Source organism: Syngnathus floridae, chromosome 12 (assembly GCF_059516105.1).
Source record: "Syngnathus floridae isolate MCC-2025c chromosome 12, RoL_Sflo_1.0, whole genome shotgun sequence".
Lineage (NCBI taxonomy): Eukaryota > Metazoa > Chordata > Actinopteri > Syngnathiformes > Syngnathidae > Syngnathus > Syngnathus floridae.
The window spans coordinates 4,631,769-4,641,878 of NC_142424.1; the positions used below are offsets into that span (position 1 = coordinate 4,631,769).

The 10,110-nt window shown below is 44.7% G+C and overlaps 1 protein-coding gene across 1 annotated transcript; it reads right to left on the bottom strand.

Annotated features, from left to right (window-relative positions):
- Positions 1 to 68: 68 nt before the first annotated feature.
- On the bottom strand, positions 69 to 9,015 carry ermp1 (endoplasmic reticulum metallopeptidase 1). Its single transcript, XM_088391140.1, has 15 exons — positions 8,530 to 9,015; positions 7,222 to 7,529; positions 6,276 to 6,403; positions 6,093 to 6,198; positions 5,715 to 5,861; positions 5,408 to 5,500; positions 4,275 to 4,487; positions 3,893 to 4,113; positions 3,050 to 3,224; positions 2,785 to 2,975; positions 2,562 to 2,714; positions 2,235 to 2,440; positions 2,051 to 2,166; positions 1,820 to 1,983; positions 69 to 1,708 (listed from the first exon to the last, which is right to left on the bottom strand). The coding sequence occupies exons 1-15, from the start codon at positions 8,799 to 8,801 to the stop codon at positions 1,526 to 1,528; spliced, it is 2,676 nt and encodes an 891-aa protein (XP_088247266.1). The 5' UTR covers positions 8,802 to 9,015; the 3' UTR covers positions 69 to 1,525.
- Positions 9,016 to 10,110: the final 1,095 nt, after the last annotated feature.

The following is a 10,110-nucleotide window of genomic DNA, read 5'->3' on the forward strand; positions in this document are numbered from 1 at the left end:
CCCTCAAAAAAGATCACATATCCAAAGCAAATTAATAATGTGGTGGAAAATAAATTGTGACGAAAGCATTTATTTATTTTTTTATTAATTACAAGTGCTCGTTTCATTCAAGCTTTGTCATGTAAAATCATCCAAGTATTAAACACATCCCAACTCGACAATCCCAACAGTCCATCGCCACTCAAAACTGCATTTTTTTTTGTAACCATAAACCAAAAACAGCAGTTAGAGGTAAAGTGTCAATTCCATCACACACACACGCTGAAAAAAAAAAGTGTAAATTGGGGACGGCGGAGGGGGGCATGGAAAAAGTTATGGAAGGAATGAGAGCAAAAGGTAAACAAAGATAAAACCAAAAGTGGCTTTAAGATGAGTTACAACTTGAAATAAAAAAAAATTAAGACATTCTGACATGGCTCCCACATCGTACTTTGTGTTATTTTTCTCATGATGTGCCACAAAGATGAGATTTATGACTTTAAATGGCCATTGCAGCACTTTATAAACCTTAAAGGCAAACTAAATTCACTTAGACCACATTTCTAGTCCAAAATATCATAAAAAAAAGTCTTAAATATTAAATTATCTGCTTTAACCATTCATTTGACTTTCAACTCGTCTTGTGTAGTCAAACTTATGTGATGCAGAACAAAAATGTTGGGACACACCACCTGCTTTTTGGCCTACCACCCCCGTCCCAATACTTTTGTCCTCAGTGTCCGCTATTTTGGCAGTCGTACTGCTCAGAGGGTGACACCGAGTGCAAACAATCTCAGTCGTATTTGTGATGTGGTTTTGTGTGCGAGATGCGTGACTGAAAAGTGACGTGTGTGTGTGCATGAATCATTGTGTTTTGTATTTTTTTTTTTTAAGAAATGTGTTTTTGTGTTCACTGCGTGTATTTGCATGCAAATCTGAATTAAAACTGATGATTGTGATGATCATCCTTGATAACTAGCTACTGCGTGGTTGGTTTCCCCACCTTGACATTTCAAAGATGACAACAAACACAAATGTGGATTTCACAGCTTGATATTTTTTGGAACTTCCAGGCACTCGTTTCTGCGTGATTTATCTTTCGTTAGCTTCAATGCTAACTTCTTCCAGTGGTGAGGGGACAAAAGTGGGAAGTGGAAAAAAAAAGTTTCCAGTTTCAAAAATGACTTGAAATTGATAGTGGAGGAGAAGTAGCACCGTCATCAACATGCTCGTTCATTTCAAACCCTAACCTTACATTTAAGTCCCAATTCAAAACTGCAAAACTGAATCGGACCAAACTTTGAAGCCGTCAGCTGTTTAACAATGTTAAGTGCAGTGCTGATAGTAGATTGTATGAAAAGGAGAGGTAGCATGTTAGCATATGAAGGGGGACGGGGGGGGGAAAAAAAAGGCACCACAGATTTGAGATCAACAAAACAAACGCGTTTGCTCCGACTTGCTACTGACACAGTGATGCTGGGGGTCTCAGGCTGTGTGTCTGTGTGTGTGCGTGCGTGTAAAGGCATGGAGAAGCAGTGTCGGTGCCTCAGTATTGGTACAAGTCGTACGTGCTGACCCAGAAGGAGGGGAAGGTCCACGAGGGGAACTGGCTCAGGACTTCCTCCAGCCGAGGCGTGGTTTTGTCCTCCCCAAAGAAGTAGTGGGTGGAGATGGCCACGGAGATCATCCCCTCGGGCCCGGACGCTGACCGTGATGACTCACTGGGCGGCTGCAAGCAACAAGGCCACAGTTGAGTGTTTGATTGCTACTATGTAGCATGCTAGCTAAGACGATTAGGGAGCCTCGTGTGATAGTAGTCGACGAATACTGTGGGCGCTACCTGTATTTCAAACCAGAACGTCCATGTGGGCGCATCCAAGCCATGCGAGTAGAAGACAAAGTATTCCCCGGTCAAGTCAAAGTGTGGCGTGCCGTCTCCAAAGGACCACGAGGACAGACTCGCTCCGTGATGCGGCATCAAGTAGAGAGACATGTGGCTGGGCCCTGCATGGCACATAAAGTGAGGAGACGAGGCGAGGGGTGGAGGCGGGGTTACAAGGATGCAACCTACCGTTGACGTTGAATGTCATCTTGATGGTCCCCCAGCCGGTCTCCTCCTTGGACACCAGGCGGAAGTCCACCGGGAAGCTTGGAGACACATCGGGAGCGGGGAGGTACCAGTTCTTCCTGCCGAGAAGCAGCGGTGTTAATAGGACAAGATGGCGCCAGGGGGAGGAGCAGGCGAGGAGACGTACTTGGTGAGAAAATTGACGGGGAGAAACCAGGGGAAGCCGCAGAAGGGGCGGTGCTCGTGGCAAGGTGGTGAGCGCACGCCGTCGTGTATCTGGGGCACGTGCGGCGTGATGTGCTGCATGCCCGTGTAGTCGAAGCTGTTGATCCACACGCCGGAATCACGCGCCTCCACCTGGCCGTGCACGTCGTAGAAGGTGCGCGTCGTGTGCTGGGGAGCAAGAGAGCGCAAACGTGGGCTTGGAACCAAATCCTTCCCTGGGCTTGAGGGCCGTATTCCAACTTCTTGTCTAACCAGAACGCTAATTTGAAAATTTTATGTACATGCGTACCTGTAGGAAGATCCTCTTTGGGCGCGGGCTATCAGGACTTCCTGAATAAGGGAAGAAGATCCCGCTGGACACCAGCAGGAAGACCAGCGCGAAGACCGAGCCCAGACCCGCAAGAATCCACTTGGTGCTCCTCACCAAGTAGACGAAGTGGAGCTGCCATCGCAATGAGAGTCACAAAATCTGTCATGGAAGCAGTTGAGCACAAAGAAGGGCAGATACTCACGAAAAAGGAGGAGAGGAAAACGGTGGCAATGGTAACCAGGGTGGCCAGCACCACCTCAGGGGGGATCTCGGTGCCGCTGCGGCCCATGATGGGCGTGAAGATCTCAAAGACCACCCAAATGAGGAACATGATGTGCAGGTAGGGCAAAGCCAAGCCCGCCAGGTAGAGGACACTATACTTGAGCGATGCTCCTGCAGCCATCACAAAAAAACTGTCAGGACGGATGTTCATGTCGGTGGCGATGAGGCGTAGAAACGTGACCGACCTCTATTCTTGAACTCGTTGGCGAGCAGGAGCTTGGTGAGCAGCGGGAAGGCCACCATGAGCATGGGGACGTAGGCCGAGCACAGCCCGCGCTGGGTCATCCACACCAAGCTGCAGCACCACAGCAGCAAGCTCACGTCCAAGTAGAGCTCGCCCAGCTCCACCATGCGAACGCCCTGAAACCAAACCCTTGTTATTTACGCTAGCTCTGCTAATTAGCTGCTAATTGTGTCCCACTTAATTATATCTTTGTTTTCATGCATGACACGACACTAACGTGCTTCCACCAGTAAGTCTCCAGAGTGTATGAAGGAGAACTCATGACCTCACACTTCCTGAAAGGAAGTCCTTAAACTCAACACTAACAACGGGGGTGTAAAAAAAAAACACTTTTGTGTTTTAGATGACATTTCACAAGTGTTTTTGGCAGCTTACTCTTCTTCACTTGAATGGAACAGCACATTCTAGAGAAGTTGTCTGGTTCCCTGGAGCAAACATTTTTTAGGGCCACATGTAACCTTCAATGGAGCACTTGTTTATTGTCTGGATGCACGCGCACACACACACACAGACACACACAGACAATGAACGTCACTGTTCTGCCCTCAGTGCGATAAAGAGGACGCTTTATCAAGCGATAACTAATGTGACCTGATAGAAATCTCAGCGGCAATGAAGAACTCAAAATTCGACCACTGTAGCATAGAGGATTCCTATCCTGGTCTCCAACTGGGTCACATTTAGTTTCTAATTTAGTTTCCAATTTTCTTCATGATTTCAGATCACCAATAAAATAAAATATTTGACGTTATCTGTGTCTTATAAATTCCTCTTTGTTGCTCACCCTGTAGTAGAGGTTCTTGGCCAGGGTGTGCACCAGCACCATCTTGCCAGTGGCCACGGAACCGTAAAGGACCACAGCGGCGTAGAAATGGGTGTACCAGAACATGGAGCGGCCCAGCAGGGTCACCAGCACGGCCACGATCAGAACCGACAGGAAAGCAACCACCCAGCCCAACAGCGCCACACCTGTGGCACAGGCCAAATCTCGAACGTAGCGCCCGCCTGTGGAAGGAGGATGCAATTCATGGAAAAAAAAAAAAAAAGTGTTTAATGGTCTTGGTGGTAAATCACTCATTGTCAGAAATGGAAACGAGCCTAAGCTTTTTTTCTGGCTCGGCTCAGAGCCCGGAACGATAATAATTCAAGTGTTATTTGACACCCACCGCGGTTGCCTGGCAGAGAGGCTTTCCTGGCCAGGTAGATGAAGGTTGCCACGGCGACCATGTAGTTAAGGATGGTGCCAACGCGTGCCGGGTACGCCACCACGGCCACGCCCAGCACGTCGAAGAACACCATATTGCCGTGGCGATACTCGGAGGAGTCGGCCAGTTTCTCAGACATGAGGAGGTGCTTGAGGACGGCCAGGATGTTGTCACCTAGGGATGAGTTTCAAAAAAAAAAAAATCCTCAAAGATTTAATTACAAAAGCAAAGAACTTTGCGCCTTCTCTATGCCATCTTAAAAGTGTCATCTCATCAATCACGAAACACTTTTACTACCTTAAGATGTCTCGACGCTAAATAAGGCAACCGCAATATTAAAAGCAGATGTGGGCAAACAACGAAAACATGAATCATGGTCATTTGTAAATGACGTTAAAAACGTGCATATTAAAACATTTTTAGCATTTTTTTCCCGTATTTTAAGCATTGCATGCTTAAATCCTTAAAAGCACAACAAACACCCGAGTGAGACAATGCATTTATTGTTCTCACTGGCGCCATTTGTGTTGCTGGAAAGTTCTGTTTTTTTTTTTTTTGAGTATGTGAAGGCTTACTCCAACTTGCAGAGCAGCCTGCTTCATGCCAACCTAAAAATATCACGACTACACATACTCCCTCTCTCTCTTCCTCTCTCTCTCTCTAATAATTCATGTCTTTTGCAGAAAAGATGGGGGGGGTGAGGCAGAGCATCTGCCTATTTTTTTTTTTTTTTGCTGACAGACCGGATTGTCCGCTAGGCAGAGCGCAATTTTTCAAGCAGCATGCAGGCAGGTAATGGAGCGCATCTGTGGCAGGTCCGCTCGCTACGTGTGCATCTTTGAACGCCTCGCCTGCCAGATAATGAGATAAGAAAAGCGCTGAACGGTATAAAACAAAAACGGTCTCGCAGAGAAGCCATGTCCTGTAAGCTCTGCTTCGTTTATTTTAAGGCAGCAGCTGTGCCTTCATAATTACCGTCACATCTATCTTTGTTTCCATTGGCCTGTCTGTGGAGTTTCAAATTGTTCACTTTACTGAAGTGCAGCAATGGGGGATTAATAAATATGCTCTGGGGGGGTTATTAAAAAGAATACCTGCTCTCTGTATGGAGCCCGTGAGGATTCTATCGGCGGTGTCGTACTTGGTGTGATAGATGAAACCGTTCTCGATGAACGCCAGGTCAATGCCTGCAGAAACAGAAATAAAAAGCATATTCAAATATATATTTTAAAAAAACAATAAAATCAGGCATAGTTAGTTAGCACTTGCAGGATCAAAATTTTATAGCACCTATTTCCAGACATAAACAATTAAAAAAATAAAAAATAAAAAAAACACATTATTAACAAAATTATCAATAAAATTATAAGAAAATGAAATGAAATAATTTGATGTGGATACCTGGAATGTTGCCAAAGTCTCGGTAGATACGGAAGTCAGTGTCGGAGGGGATGATGCCGCTTTGAAAGACCTCCTGACCCACCACGGAGGCGAAGGGGTGTTTGGCGGCATGCACGTACGCTTGGACCAGCCACGGGTTCTCCGGACCTGCCGGAGTCAAATGCAAAAGGAGACGCTCGGGGGAATTTAATACGTTGCTGTTATGTTTGTTTCTCTACTTGATGCGATATTTGTCAAATGGAACATGCGATAAAGCGGTTCACAATTTACAGTTAAAACTGTGATCACGTTTCAAACTGTTAGCTTTGCCGTTTTGCTTTGCTAGCGTTATGCTAGCGAGAAGGCATAATTATGTGTGAGGGTAAGTGAGTGAATTACCTGTCTGGAAAACGACCTCCTTGCCACCGACGCCTGCGGCCTCCAAGTTAATAAAGGCTCTCACCTGTTTGGCCCACGGATGTTGAGTGATGAACCCGTGACTGGCCTATGCAGACCAGACCAAAAAAATATCTGGTTAAAAAAAAAAAAGAAGAGAAATCAGCAGGCTGGGTTCTACGTTACCTGTAGGACATTTTCTTCCGCCCCGTTAAAGAGGAAGATGACACCGTGGCGAAGAGGAGTGGACTGGTTGGCGAGCGAGTGGAGGACTTCCAACATGACGGCGCAGCTCACGGCGTCATCGCTCGCACCTTAAGACAAAAAAACAGGAAAAATGTCAACTTTGTTGTTTGTTTTAGGTTACGAAAATAACAATCGATCCAGAGGGACTGTCATCCTGGAACAGATTGGATTTGGCAACCCCATAGAATACCAAAGGCCAGTTCGCTGTGACCTAGCAAAAAGAATATAAACATAAAAGGAAGGAGGCCGCGTGTGAAAACATGACAGGAATGCGTTGACCTGCTGGAGCTCCAGCTCCGGTTGCATTGTGTTGATGATGGCGAGAGAAAAGAGGCGGGGGGGCGAGGGTGGTACCCCATGAGCGGAAAAGAACAAGGCATGTGATGCCGAAAGTTTAGGTTAGTGTTGAGGCTCAACATTGCTCAGGAATAATTTTTTCTTTCTTCAAATCATGTGCTCTGGCTTTGCGGATTGAAGGTTTAGTAGTTGCGTGTCTGTCTGGGCTGCTGCCACCATCCCTCATGTGAGCGACATTAACCCCCAAAAGATTTCAATGGGACCCCAAACCCGCCGACCAAAACTAGCCCAGTGTCTTTGCCTCCATTGTTCACCGTTGGGTCAGGAAATAGTATGTCGTCAAGGCTTGTGCCACTTCCTGCCCCACACCTTCGCGATTTCCCTTTCTTGGCTCTGAAGAAGCACACGGCTGAGTGAATAACAAAAAAAATTCCTTGAAAGAGAAGTCAATTTGAAAAAAAGCTTAAAAAACCACAACACCTTGAACCAACCGGTTTTGAAGTCAAACTGTAGTTTAGATCAGATAGCATGCAAATTCCTTAAGTTAGAAATTAAAAAAAAAAAAAATCTCAGGGGAAAACATTTATACCTGGACTATTGGCCACAGAGTCAAAGTGGCAGTTAGCCAGCATGAGATGCTCGGCGCCACCTTTGGGCTCCAGGCACACCACAACGTTGGTGATGCGGTCATAAAAGCTGGTGAAGCCGCCCAGGAAGTCGATGGAGAAGGAGCCGGTGGGCCGTTGCACTTCCACGCTGAGCTGAAGGTGCGGCCCCCGCTCCGTCGTCATGCGAACTTTCTCGATCTGCTCTAGTAGGTAGTCCACTGTCAACACCTCGTTCTCGTGGCTGCCCACCGGCCGTGGTCCCACGCTGGTGATCCGCTCCAGGTGCTGCCTGAATACAGAGAGATATGTTCATTCTGAACCAACGTGATTATTTAAGGAGTGCCACAGGTGTCTGTTCTATGCCCCTTTGTGTTGTCTATTATCAGGGTGTGTATCTTTACTGCCTTGATATAAAACTGAACTGTGTCAAGTCACAAAGGCAACAAGGTTTGAATGAATTCAAACGTGGGTTTTCACAGGAAGAAAGTGACCAACACCATGACGGCTAATCTTGTTTGGCCAGAACTTTGGACAGCTGACCTCCAGGGTGCCAGTGTGGTATCATAATCCTTGTCGCTCCAGAAAGAATCCTTTCTTTACTGTCACATGGCTCCAAAGCCTGCTTTACGACACACTGACCCAACGCTATGATGAAAAAATTAAAAGATCCGTCACTAAAAAAACAATTTGGTTTTGATGTGACAGAGTTTAGAAAACCTTGAGGTGGATTATCGTTGGTCTAAAAATCCAGACTCAAGAGTCACAAGATCATTTCTGAGGCGGGAAAAACCTGAAAATCGGATGTACACTGGAATACAATGTACACAACGAAATATTTTGAATGGTGGAGCATTTATTACATATTGTTTTCTATATGAAATAATTTCTGCATACATGGCATAAGGAAAAATTTGTGCATTTTGTGCACTACATTACCCATCAAAATGTGTTTATTAGTGAAAAATCAAGAAAATCGTGCTTGGGTGTAAATAAATGTAATCAGGGTTACTATTACTAGCAAAGAATAAATTTAGGTACACTTTCAAGGCTTCAATCAAAATAGCTGTCTGAGAATTTGATAAGTTTTTGATGTCCATGAACTTTGCAATGGTTAAACACAACCATGAACTTTGCAATAGTTTAAAATAAAGTTTGATCCACCCACGTTTGAGTGTCGTTCGTTGAAAACAAAATACCTGCATGTCACTATACGTTTTTTAAATGCGGGTCAGACTGGAGGAAAGGTTAGCCAGACCGTTAGCCACCATGAACGCTTGGCCGCAACTCACCTGGCTCTCTCCGCGTTGAAGTCTCCACTCGGCTTCCCGATGACGAGCTGCTGGAGGGACAACTGAACGAGTCCCCACAGAAGGAAAATAAACACGCACACCAGGGAAGTTGCCAGACCCTCTCGGAGCAGGTACAAGCTCACGTCGGGCTTCCTCTTCGGCTCACTCCCGCCCCTCCAACCGTTGTTGTCCTCCCCGGAGGTCCCCGGCGCTACATAACTGTGCGTCCCGAATGGTGGCTTTATTCTCCGGACGGCAGTGTCGCTCTCCATTGTGAGAGCCAGCGGCACATCAGCAGCAAGCGTCGCTCTCAGGCGTCGCTGCCTTTCTTTTTTTCTTCCACCTTCCGGGATAGCGGACGGGAAGCGAGGAGGGACAAGCTGCGTATGGGGCGGGCCGACGTGATCTATTACTATAAAAACAAACAAAAACGAGATAAAGCTAATAACTGATTACTATGATCGTACTGACATTTTATTACTCGTGTAACTACGTTTACATGTATACATACAGTGACAAAATTACGTTTCGCTCTTCTTTTTTATCTGATTTTCCCCTTTATTCCGCGATGACAGAAAGCGAGGAGGGACAAATGTCCTGTGGGCGGACCCGTCACAAAAATAGCAATCATAAATTATATGATTTACCAGCAATATAAACAAATAAGTAAAGAAATAAATTTGGGGGCTGAGAATTAAGCCCCATTATTATTGTTACCGTTATATAAGTCTATGCAATTTATTTCCCTTGCTCCCTGGATAAATGCAGGGATTTACAGTTTTATTGGCACATCACAAAAATGGCATATATTTAAAAAAATATATATAATTTAATTCATTATGTGACTTCTGGGGATAAAGCAGCAACATTTAACATTCTCTTTAAATGTTAGGCAAGACTCCTCTCTGTTGATTTTTTTTGTGTATGGGCCTACATGTTTTGGACTTGAATAAATATGTTGACTATTTCTGTTCATGTTTTCATTTAATATTTGTCCAATAATATTAACATGATATTTGGAGAGGGGATCAGGTATTTAAAGGTGACCTAAATGATGAGAATACTATTCGCTTACAGAATAAACATTAGATATTTTGACAGCTGTTTAGATTATGTACTGTACAGTATATAACAAATAATTCACCCACAGCGTGTAGTCTATTAAATATGTTTTTGATATATTTAATTGTATTACACTTAGAAACTTGAAATAAATAGTAAATGATCATTTAATAATCAAAGACATTTCCAATGGTTAGATACAACTGTACTTGTGTAAAGGCTTATTAATGCCTATAGTTATGGAAATTGTTTAACATCATTTTATTTTCACATTTATGCAGTCCTTCGAGCTGAAGTTGTTATATTTGATTTACACCAATAACAGCAATGATTTACATAAACTGCATGGAGGCTAATTGGCCCATCTTCCGCTTTTGTTTTCGACCCTAGTACTTTTCCATTTAACGTAGCCTAGCATATAGCATACGGCTCAGTGTCAATGGCGTACTACGATGTTTCCCGAACGAAATTGTACACGATAGGACCTTGTCACAAACTTAACATAATTAACGATATTCG